The sequence below is a fragment of the Astyanax mexicanus genome, chromosome 4 (assembly GCF_023375975.1).
Source record: "Astyanax mexicanus isolate ESR-SI-001 chromosome 4, AstMex3_surface, whole genome shotgun sequence".
NCBI classification, from domain to species: Eukaryota; Metazoa; Chordata; class Actinopteri; order Characiformes; family Acestrorhamphidae; genus Astyanax; species Astyanax mexicanus.
In genome coordinates, this window is record NC_064411.1 from 23,357,373 (window position 1) to 23,369,640 (window position 12,268).

The following is a 12,268-nucleotide window of genomic DNA, read 5'->3' on the forward strand; positions in this document are numbered from 1 at the left end:
ATACAAGGAGTAAGTGCTTCTCTTTGGGGTAGTCAAAATGATACTGTTGATCAGTTAAATGAAAGCTCATCATATTCAGTTCATTTTGTCATTAAAGTTTTTTATTCAATTTTAAATTAAATATGAAATACACGATTCCGTGATATTTACCAACAGCAACTGGATAACTAGCTATGTTTCCAGAGTTTACAGTTGGTATCTGAGATGGTCACGAATCCAAGTCGAGTCTCAAGTCTCTTCTTGATGTAATGAGCTTTCGATCATCATCTGCTCTCTAGTCTGCTAAAGATACTGCACAGCTATATCTAAAAAACCCAAGTAATTACTGATTTATTACTCCTTTATCTATTTTTCTTGATAAAAATCGTAATATTACGAGAATAAAGTGGTAGTATTTTAAAGGAAATGTCGCTGTAACTGCGTGAGCTGCAGTGTAAGAGCGAGGCACAGACAGTGTGCAGATTTCCCCGTGGTGGGTGTCGTTTCAGTAGCCACGAGAAGCCTCCCGGGAGAGCGCGCGGTGCTGCACGGACATTTCGGCTGTTTTGCGACCAAAGAAAAAATCCTAAAACATTGTAATATAATTATTTTAGGCCAGCTATTATAATTGTATACACTGTTTTACATAGTGTTACAGAAAAGAAGAGAAGAGGGGAGGCTTTTTGTTTTTATGCAGCAAAGAAATGAAACAGTTTAACAGTTGAGATCAGGCAAGCAGCATCAGTAAACAGTTTCAAAAAGACATTTTTTTAATAAACTTTCTTTTAATAATTTGTGTTTGTATTATTATGCATCGATTTATGTATTGATTTACATTTTTATTACTTTTTATTTTAATTGATTTATTTTAATATCATAGTCACATAGTTTACTGTGTTTTTCCTTTTAATTTGTTTCCTTATTACCTCTCTGTATGTAAAGAACATTGAATTTTAATATATTAAAAGTGCTTTATAAATAAAGTTTACTATTATTATTATTATTTTACTAAATGTATTTATTTTTTAAGGAACAAAATACTCTGCGCAGGTCTTCTGGGAGGCTACCACAGCAAAATCTGGACACTGTATTATGTACAGTAACTGTAACACTACAGCATTAATAATCAGCATCTTACATGCAGATAACTGATGGTGATTATTTAACAGCAAATATTTAATACTAATATATCTCCTCTCCTAATATAAAACTTTAATCTCAAAGTGAACTGTTTTATTGATTATTTTTAAGAGTGTCCCTTAAACGCTGTGGTACATGCGCAAACCTACTTTAAAATTCCAACTGGGAATGTAATTGGGTACAGGTGTTTACAAGGCTGTTATTCTTCTTTGTATCTGAATATTTAAAGGATTATCCACCTCGTTCAATCGGATAAAATTTGTATTCGGAATGGCCTCAATCGGACTATTCTATTCCGACTGAGGTGTTTACATGGACGTGCTCTATGCCGGTTGAGCCAGTAATCTGATTGTTAGTGGATTATTAGGCTGCATGTAAACGTACCCAATAGTTCTGACCTTTGAGTAAAATTTGGTAAGTGCTATTTGTTGGGGTAGTTTGAAGTGACTCAAGCAACAGTCTCATATTTCTACACAGAACTGGATATAAACTGGCAAAGTATTCTCCAACATCAGTAACTTCTTCCTTTAATATGTACAAATAATTTTGTCAAAATTGGCTAATATTTTGTAGCATGTTGTTTTTTTGGCACACGCCTCAAAGCTTCAGATTAAAGGATAACATCACTCTTTCTTTCAGTGAGACCAAAACAGAATCAAGACTGTCCATCAAAACAGTTGGCAGTCCTTAAAAAGGCATTAAACAGGTGTCAGACTGATTATTGTGAGTGACACAAGGTGGCCTCCTTCTAGTGGCTGGAGGACCACCAGCGCCCCCTTACACTATGGACATAGAATGGGATAAAAGTACAGAAGCTTTTATGGTAAATAAAGATGTCTTAGTAGTTTTAACAGTATAGTTTAACTGATTTGGGCAGTTCTCTTCAGTTAATTTACCTGCTTGTATTTTAATATTCAAGGACATTTTTCTTTGTTTTTTCCAGAAATGAAAATATTCTCCTGAAAATCATCACCAACAACCAGGATATTTAACTAAGAGCAATGTTAAACTGCTGAAAGAGGTGAAGCAAAAGCCATCCAGAAGAATCTCCAGAACACGCAGAAACAGTTTGCTACGTTTAACAGACAAATTAAGCCAAGTCCCGACATGGAAAAACTTCAGCACTCTGTCAAGAGTTTAACTAAACAGAGTAATCTCAAAAAACACCAGCGCATTCACACAGGAGAGAAACCGTATCACTGCTCAGACTGTGGGAAGAGTTTTAATCAACAGAGTCATCTCAAACTGCATCAGCGCATTCACACAGGACAAAAAACGTATTGGTGCTCAGACTGTGGAAAGAGTTTTACTGCACAGCATAATCTCAAAATACACCAGCGCATTCACACAGGAGAGAAACCGTATTGCTGCTCAGACTGTGGGAAGAGTTTTACTGCACAGAATAATCTCAAAATACACCAGCGCATTCACACAGGACAAAAACCGTATTGGTGCTCAGACTGTGGGAAGAGTTTTACTGCACAGAATAATCTCAAAATACACCAGCGCATTCACACAGGAGAGAAACCGTATCACTGCGCAGACTGTGGGAAGAGTTTTACTGAACAGTGTACTCTCAAAAAACACCAGCGCATTCACACAGGAGAGAAACCATACTACTGCTCAGACTGTGGGAAGAGTTTTACTGAAAAGAGTAGTCTCAAAAATCACCAGCGCATTCATACAGGAGAGAAACCGTATCACTGCTCAGACTGTGGGAAGAATTTTACTGAACAGAGTGCCCTCAAAAAACACCAGCGCATTCACACAGGAGAGAAACCGTATTATTGCTCAGACTGTGGAAAGAGTTTTACTCAACCGAGTAATCTCCGACAACACCAGCGCATTCACACAGGTGAGAAACCGTATTGCTGCTCAGACTGTGGAAGGAGTTTTAATCATCAGAGTCATCTCAAAATACACCAGCGCATTCACACAGGAGAGAAACCGTATCACTGCTCAGACTGTGGGAAGAGTTTTACTCAGCAGAGTAAACTCAAAATACACCAGCGCATTCACACAGGAGAGAAACCGTATCACTGCTCAGACTGTGGGAAGAGTTTTACTCAGCAGAGTAAACTCAAAAAACACCAGCGCATTCACACAGGAGAGAAAACTCCATCTTAAATTAGTTTCGAAGGTCTTTCGGACAGAACACCTTATCCTACACAAATGTTTCACTTTGTCAATTGGGACACGTTCCACCAGAATCAAACATGAACTGAATTTAACAATGGATTTTACAGGTTCAGCAAAATGAATCTTATCCAGCGATCATGTTTATTGAATTCCATGTTAAGTTTTCTTGAATGTTTGATATTCTAGGACATGCTTTGTGTGACAGAGCTCAGTTTTTAGGGTAGTTACGGTAGGAGTTCAGTTCTGAAGAAGGGAAAAAAATGTAGTCTTTAAAATTTTGATGTCATAGTTAGAGTAGGATTCTTAGCTGGCAACTAAACGTTTAGGACCAAATCTTCAGAGTTTATGATTTGAATGCTTTTAATCTCTTTTCTAGTATATGCAGATTTTATTATTTCTATTCATTTCTAGTATCTCTGTTTTTACTTTGTGGAAGCCATCCTCAGTTCCCCAAGCTTAGCATAGCTTAGAATAATTCTATTAAATGCTAGGCCCATCTGTATGAAAGAAGAAGTGAAAACACCACCTGAGGAACTCCAGAGAGTGCTCCCAAAAGTGAGACTCAAAGCCACAGAGAGGCGACACTGGGCTCGGGTACTGCCATGTGGACCAGAGGAGCATCCAGACTCTGCAGAGAGGCCAACAAAATCCTTTTCAGAGGTTAAATAAAACGCTCCAGCCGTAGTTCCCATACTGAAATCAACCCACTTCAGGCTTGTGTAGTGTAGTAAGGTTATGGGCTCATTCATTCCCTCTGCTGGTGTCTCATTTGTCTGTGTTGTATTACTCAAGTTTTATACTCTCTTATCTTTTCCTTATTGAATATTATATGTTGCTTAAGGTTTTTTAATCTCCAAATTTACTAAGAATATCCAATTATAATTATATAAATATACTTGTTTTTATCCATTACAAACTATTATCTTTGTATTGCTTCACCTCTATATTTACTCATCTGTGTTTTAATAAACGGCTTTTATAATGCAGATCTGCAATCTCATTGTGTTTTCTCAACATATGTTTTACATTAAACCTATAGGACTGAGACTGTCATGTTATTATTTGTTAAATACTCAAAGGTGCCCACGGAGAACTCCAGTGTGGAATGTATTTGTGTTGAAGTGAAACATAATAGTCAATTTCAGATTGAAATTGTCTTCATTATGTTGTTTTGTTTTTTTGAAAAGCATAGTCATTCACAAACTTCTACATTTGAGATATTGACCATTATTATTGGTAGCTAGCCTAGCTAAATATCCAAACACAGCATTTGCTTTTTTACTGACCAAGTGCAGCGGCCTCTCACCCTATTTTGAGCTGTTTTTATGCCGGTTCTGAACCCAACTTCACATGCCCCACGCAGAACTGAACTTTTGAGGATTTAAGGACAGTTTGGTCAGTAAAACAGCAACTATGGACAATAATACACGAGCTTCACTGGGCAGACTACAGCTCCTCCGCGCTCTCTGACCACATCTCTATCATGCTGGTCCCCACATACCATCCCCCTCTGCGACGCTCCAAACCCACACAGAAGACCATCACTGTGTGGCCCAGTGACGGAGACGCTGTGCTGCAGGACTGCTTCGACTGCACAGACTAGAGTTTATCTCCTCTAGAGATAGGTTGTTGGTTCTGCACCAGTCCATCAGCCACTGCACCTCCTCTCTGTATGCTGACTCGTCTGTATGAGCTGTACTTCGCAGTACAGTCATGAGTTAGCAGAGTGAACAGCAGTGGACTGAGCACACCCTGTGGGGCGCAGGTGCTCAGTATGGTGGTACTGGAGGTGTTGTTTCCAATCCTGACTGATTGTGGTCTCTTAGTCAGGAAGTCCAAAACCCAGTTACAGAGAGAGGAGCTCAGGCCCAGCAAGCTCAGTTTTCCGATCAGATGCTGAGGGATGATGATTTTGAATGATGAGCTGAAGTCGATGAACAGCATTCGAACAAAGCAGTCTTTGTTATCCAGGTGGGTGAGAGCCAGGTGGAGGGCAGTAGAGATGGCATCGTCTGTTGATCTGTTTGGACAATGCGCAAACTGCAGAGGGTCCAGTGAGGAGGGGAGCTGTTTTTTGATGTGCCTCAAAGCTTACAGCTGCTCAGGCTCACAGCTGCTGCTTTTATAGTAACTCCAGTCGGAAGATCTGTACATCCCAGCTGTTCAGAGTTAAAATTAAAAAGGAGGAAAAAAACCTCGGACTTCAGCTTATTTGTCCAGCGAACGACTAACTTAATGCTCCTGACTAAAAAACCCTCTCCTCCATAATCCTTGTGTAGAAAGTACTAACCCTAGCATGGTGGCTAACCCTATAAAATTATACTACACCCAGTATTGCTACACCCAGAGCCAATACAAAGGTGCCCCCTTTGCATACATTTTTGGCTTGGCTTTTATTATCCATTAAGGAACCAGTGTAGGCTAATAGTTATTAATATGTTAGGCGTTGGAGAACCAACCTCGAGACGTCACTTTCAGCGCTGGGACAAGATGGCGCTACATGTACTTAAAAAATGATGGTAAGATTGCTTATTATTTTAATTCAGTTTCACTGACAACTGTTAAACTTATAAGATTTGTTACAGTAAAAACACATCTTGCGAATTATACTAAATACTTGAAGTGTTTCATGTCCACTTTAACATTAGCTAAAGTAGCTAACTAAAACATTCCACACTGGAATTAAGTAGATAACATTTCCTAAAGTAGCTAACTAAAACATTCCCTACTGAAATATAGTTAAAATTAGCTAACCTAGTTAACTAAAACATCCCACTCTGAAATAAAGTAGATAACATTACCTTAAGTAGCTTGCTGAAACATTTCATACTGAAATAAAGTAGTTAACATTAGCTAACCTAGCTAACTATAACACTCCACACTGAAAAAGTTAACATTAGCTAATGTATCTAAATAAGACATTACACAGTGAAATAAAGTAGCTAACTAAGATATAGCTAGCTAAATCTTTCCACTTTGAAATAAAAGAGGAAACATTAGTTAACCTAGCTAGCTGAAACATTCCACACTGAAATATAGTTAACATTAGCTAACTAAATCATTCCAAACCGAAATAAAGTAGTTCACATTAGCTAACCTACCTAGCTAAAGCATTCCACACTAAAGTAAAGTAGTTAACATTAGCTAATGTAGCTAACTAAAACATTCCACACTTAAATAAACTAGTTAACATGAGCTAACCTAGCTAGCTACATCATTCCACACTTAAAATAAATTAAACATTAACTAACCTAGCTAACTACAACACTACACACTGAAATAAAGTAGTTAACATTAGCTAACCTAGCTAGCTAAAACATTTCACACTGAAATAAAGTAGTTAACATTAGCTAACCTAGCTAGCTAAATAATTCCACACTGAAATAAAGTAGTTCACATTAGCTAACCTACCTAGTTAAAACATTCTACACTAAAGTAAAGTAGTTAACATTATCTAATGTAGCTAACTAAGACATTCCACACTGTAATAAAGTAGTTAATATTAGCTAACTAAGTAATTCCACTCTGAAATAAAGTAGTTAACATTAGCTAACCTAGCAAGCTGAAACATTTCACACTAAAATAAAGTAGTTAACATTTAGTTACTCAATCTAGCTAAATCATTCCACACTGAAATAAAGTAGTTAACATTAGCTAACCTATTTAGATAAATCATTCCACAATGAAATAAAGTAGTTAACATTAGCTAACCTAGCTAGCTGAAACATTTCACACTGAAATAAAGTAGTTAACATTACCCAGCTAACCAAATACCGTTGGCGTTACATGTGCGCGACATAACTTGGTGACCAAAATTTCGTCACAGCAATGTAACCGCCTACGTTGTGACAACCGGTAAAATGAAATTCCCGGATTCGTTGTGGCAACGTAACTCTTGGCGGTCCCAGCACGTTGTGACCACGTTGTAGGAACGTCGGCTAATAGTTGTCGGTTGGTAATGGGTAGGTAACCTTCATTATTATTGCTTCTTTATTAGGGCGGACTACTAGTTAGTCCTCACGGTGGTGCCAATCAGGGGTAGCTTCTCCCTCTTTCCTTTAAGGCTGTAGTGGCTCCAGACAACATTTGTTGCAACTGCCCGCATCACTCTCCGGACACACTCTCCTGGATTGGCCCCACCAAAAAGGCTTAAGTGGTGAATCTGTAAAAAAAAATTTATAAAGTAAAAATGTAGGTAACCTGGTAAATTCATAGATTCATAGAGGCAAATAATCATTGTATAATAGTTTAGTATCTATTTATCTGTCTATGGACCCTATCGTACACCCTGCGGAAGGCGTGTCTTGATGTTCATTGCTATCTTACAAACCTGATTCTTAATAAGAATGTCAAGAGACTCGCTAATTCGCAAATTGTTTTATTTATTGGTTTATTTTTGAGCCACACAAGGCATACTTTTCCCGTCATTACAGTACATTATATACACAAAACAAACAAAAAACAATACATTACACTAATTCACACTTTAGCTCAGGATTGTCTGGAATAAGTGGATTAAAGCAACCATTATGCTAGACCAGTGTTTCTCAACCAGGGTGCCGCGGCACCCTGGGGTGCCGTCTGGCTTCATCGGGGGTGCCGTCAAAATATTGCGCCTCACGTGCATATTTCCTTTCCAGAGTCAGCTTGTGTCGGGGTGTTTCCCAATTCACAGGCAGCATACTCTGAAGGATGCGACCCACAGAGGCGGTGTATTACTGCGCAGCTGTGACACAATCTGTCTTCGAATACAGCCTCTGAAGGATGCGGCCCCTAAATTGGGACACACTGTAAATTTTTTGTCCCCCACGCGATGCACTGAGAGAGTTGTGTGAAGCACTCACGCTAGCATGGAACGTTTTTTAAAAAGAAGATTGCAGATTCAGATAACTCTGAATTAGAGCCATTAACTTCTTCATCCAGTGGTAGTTCAGCAGTGAGTGTAGCAGGGTATTTCACTCGTTTGAAAAGTCAGCAGGTTTCGCGCTAATTGTGACGCGCTATTTTATTTCATATTCCGCCAGCAACACCCCTCGTTCTCACCTGAAGTACTGCGCCAGCAACCCACCCCCCCCCCCCCCCTCAACTGGGGTGCCTTGACATCTCACATATATTTAAAGGGTGTCGTGATAGAAAAAAGGTTGAGAAACGCTGTGCTCTTAAGATCACTCTTAAGATCACAGAAACAGTTATTTATAGAAAACTAAAATCTTAGGATAATACAGGTAAGTACAATCACAGAAAGACATAATACAATACATTAACATTCTCTTTTCTTTTTACAGGTCTACTGGAAGAGGGATTCAGTTCCTCATCAGTCCCTAAGTTAAAATAAATAAGTAAATAAAGTGACCCCCTTTATATCAATTTAAACAATGTAACTAAATATATTTCCTTATTCCGAACCATGCAGCTGTTCTTCCTAAACAAATGAATATACTTAAGCAATAGTTTTATATTTTATTGTTAATATTATTAAATTATAATAGTTTTATTTGTAAATAACACTTATCTGAATGTGATTGTTCTTGTTTTAGTCATATATTGTACCTGTAATTTAATTGACATCTTGTCATTTTACACACATCGTTTTAATGTCATTTTTTTACAGTTAAACTTAGACTTGATCACATTTACATTTCATAAGTCTAGGTGCATCTTCATTTAAATGTGTATACATTAAATAAAAAAGATGAAATAATTATTGTGTTTTTCAGTTATTTTAAAATATTTAGTAATTGGTTAGTAAGTAAGTGCTTAAAGTGAATTGCACTAAAATTCTTAAGTTATAGCTTGACGTTATTTAAGTAATGTATTCTATTACTTAAACATGTCATAGATGTATGGCATTGTTGTGGTTTTTCATCTGGGCTATAACTGGGCCAATTGTTTCTAATCCGGCTAGAGAATGGCAGATGTTAGTTGGGCCAGAATTGGCAAGTCATTCCAAACTGCAATCGGGCCAGAAGAATGTGGTGCATGTGGGCCAGGTCTGTAACTAGTTCATCTATTGTTCTGCATATTTAACATTATATTCAATGGCCATATAAGTAAGTAAACATTTAAACATGAATTAAACACTCACCACTTAAACACTCACCACTTTCACCACTTTCGTTGTTTTGAGCCACTGATTGATATATACTTTTACTAAACTATCATATATACCTTTTGTTTTTTTCTTAGTCAAAGGCTCCATATTATACTTTGTTTGCAAAGTTCTCTCATCTAAAAAAAAAAGTAGTGAATAAATGTGCTGTTATCTAACAATTGTGAATGATATGACACTGACCCATTTTTTTCTGTTTCATTTCATTTCAGCAGCACTTAGATATACAGTATATCCAGTGTGTAATTTCTGGTAAGTTGCTGCCTACCTTCACTGCTGTCATTATATTTCAGGGGTCTTTTTGTTGGCCTTTTTGATGGAATACAATTTCTTCTTCAGTATCAAAAGTGGATTTGTGCTGTTCTGCTCCATTTGAGGGCTTTTTCAAAGTTACCTGAATGTCAAATGGTAACAGTAATTACTTATAATTACTCATAAGAATGTTATGACCACCTCCACCTCGCTATCTATTTTGTCAGCTCCACTGATCATACAAGCCACTGTGTAATTATATAATAATTCCAGACCATAGTCCTGAATCTGTTTGAAAGGTTTTATCATTCATTTTGAATCTAATAAATTACAGTAATATGTAATGTAAAACTGAATATCCACTGCAGTCAACATTTTATTAAAAAGTCTTTATTGTACAACTGCTCAATGCAGCTTCTGTCAGCATCAAGGGAATAAAGTTTTTATTTCCATTTTCTAATAAAGGCTTTTTATTTACTGAAGAATGCTATAGATATTCAAACATTTGAACACCAAACATTTGTACAGTAAATTGACCAAATAATGTGTATTCTCTCACTTCTCATAGAGTGTGTGCATGATTGGAAGCTCAGCTTTACATGTGGTGGCAAAGACTCTGATTTTTATGGAAATCCAGTTGTCTTCATCAAGAGTGTCCTCCTTTTTTGCTCTTTTGGTTGGGTTATTTGGCGGCCAGTAACTGTATTGTTGCTGAAATACATGCAGCATGCACACAGCTACAGTAATTGTATTTCTGTGATATTAATAACAATAAACAATATAACAGTTGTTATAATGATTACAAATATTTGTCATACACCATTTTCTTCATAGGCCCAGCATTGAGCCACAATGCCAACCAGATTTTCCTCAGTAAATTCCACAATGCAGTACATTCTGTAGAAAAGACAGTATGTGTTCATTTTAATACAACTTTAAGAGATAATCAGAGACATTTTACAATGCATAGCAGTACACTCACATGGCAAAAATAATGTATATTCTATTCAAAATGTTTTTTTAGGTGTGTATGATGCCTGTTCTGACATTCACTATCCCTTCACCAGCATTCATTATCTGACTGCAGGACTGCTATTGTCAGATAATGGAACCATGGAAGTCAAAATAGGCATAATATTCAGGCATGATCTTCTAATTGAATATAATAAAAGTGACATTTTCAGACATGGTGTCTTGGTATCTAATATCCATTTTAATCATTTTTAAGGCTTAAAAAGTTCCTTGATTTAATTAAAATTACTTAATGTTGAATTGGTGCCTTATCGCCATCTAATCTTAATGGTATATTTTGTTTACACTTGATGTAATATGTCCATAAATATAGATTTGTCTTCTATGTGAAGCCTGATGGCTCTCTTCTCAATTTTATCACAGGTGATCCATTTCATTGTAGTGGTATTTTCTTTGAAGCTGAAAGCCCCAATGAGAAACGAGGTGCATGGCTCCATGAAGAGGGGTGCAGGATGATGGTACACTCGACAAAGGACCTTTCCATCTTTCTCCATCTCATCTATAACTTCACAACATTCCTCACCTTCAAGCAAGTGTGCTCTGTCCTTAATGCTTCTTGGTTTTTTTGCTACAAGGTCATGAAGTGGTGCTGACTTTCTTTCCTCAATACGGTTGGCAATCTGTGTGAGGGGGTGTGTTCCGCTACGTACCATTCTCTTCAAGGTATGCAGGTATGTTTCAAATTTGAAAGCACTGCAGTTGTCCAGCCCATTGCATAACACAGCATCTTCCGTAATATGAAGCAAATTCTATTCCATAAAGATCCCTCCCTCTGCTGACAAAGTACTGAAGGAGGTTTTGTGCGTACACTGCGTACTGTTTGATAAGTGAGGAACAAACTAGGATGCACATTGCCACACTGAATTTTAGGAAATGGAGGTACAGGTCTCTCTTCAATATTCCTTTTAACACTATCTTTCCTGTGTACAGCATGAATTGCCTGAACTCTGTTGCTTTCCATCTCTCAAGCTCATAGGCCTCGAGGAGTGCGGGAAAAGATGGAGGGGATTTCACTATTTATGTGAACAAGCCTACTGCTCACTTCTTCTATTTGGACAGAAGACATCCTGAAACCTTTCTCTCCCCTGCTCCACATGTGCAGAAGTTTTTCCATGACTCCTAGGCAGGCTCATAGACTGTATATAAAGATGGACACCGTGTCGCCGTTCCCATTCATTCAATGAAAATGAAGCCAAAATCTTCCGCCATTTTGGCAATTCAGAAACCAGAGTCTGAGAAACCAGAGGGAGAAAGACTGTGGAGAGACAGCCTACTCATTTAAATAAACCTGCCCCTGAGGGCTGCCTCCACAGAGCTCACACAGTCTGCCGAGCGGAGCGGAGTCCAGTCGAGCCGAGCGGAGAATTTATCTGCAGCACGATAAGATTAATATTTTCATAGTAACAGTGCAGTTCGTGCACGTTATGGATATTAACCGTGTACCCAGCCACATGATAGTTCTGTATGTAGCAAGTGGAAGTGAATAAAATACAGCGAAAAAAAAACATTACCAAACGGCAGTGAATGCCAGGACTAGTTATTGCTTTAAACAACGAGACGAATCCGGTACTGAAGCTCAGTTAATTTTGCCGCTGAGACTGAGCACTGAGCACATTT

The 12,268-nt window shown here is 37.7% G+C and overlaps 5 protein-coding genes across 5 annotated transcripts in view; 4 read left to right on the top strand and 1 right to left on the bottom strand.

Moving 5' to 3' along the window:
• Positions 1-4,244, top strand: part of LOC111188532 (zinc finger protein 239-like) — a 193,828-nt gene extending 189,584 nt beyond the window's left edge. Inside the window, exon 2 of one of the 2 annotated variants that reach the window (XM_049477874.1) lies at positions 2,141-4,244. In XM_049477874.1, coding sequence (XP_049333831.1) covers positions 2,227-3,246 — 1,020 coding nt within the window. In that variant the 5' untranslated portion in view covers positions 2,141-2,226 and the 3' untranslated portion in view covers positions 3,247-4,244. Of the gene's footprint in view, positions 1-2,062 lie in introns of both variants that reach the window. The other variant, XM_049477873.1, reaches the window with a different exon arrangement.
• Positions 1-4,244, top strand: part of LOC125801459 (zinc finger protein 239-like) — a 193,757-nt gene extending 189,513 nt beyond the window's left edge. The window contains exon 2 of the transcript XR_007438700.1: positions 3,366-4,244. The gene's annotated coding sequence lies outside the window, so the exon portion shown is untranslated. The remainder of the gene's footprint in view (positions 1-3,365) is intronic.
• The window catches only part of LOC125780501 (zinc finger protein 239-like), a 1,096,042-nt gene that overhangs the window by 563,923 nt on the left and 519,851 nt on the right, over positions 1-12,268 (bottom strand).
• Positions 1-12,268, top strand: part of LOC125801264 (gastrula zinc finger protein XlCGF26.1-like) — a 212,196-nt gene that overhangs the window by 63,610 nt on the left and 136,318 nt on the right. The window lies entirely within an intron of this gene.
• The window catches only part of LOC125801297 (zinc finger protein 665-like), a 326,993-nt gene that overhangs the window by 7,035 nt on the left and 307,690 nt on the right, over positions 1-12,268 (top strand). The window lies entirely within an intron of this gene.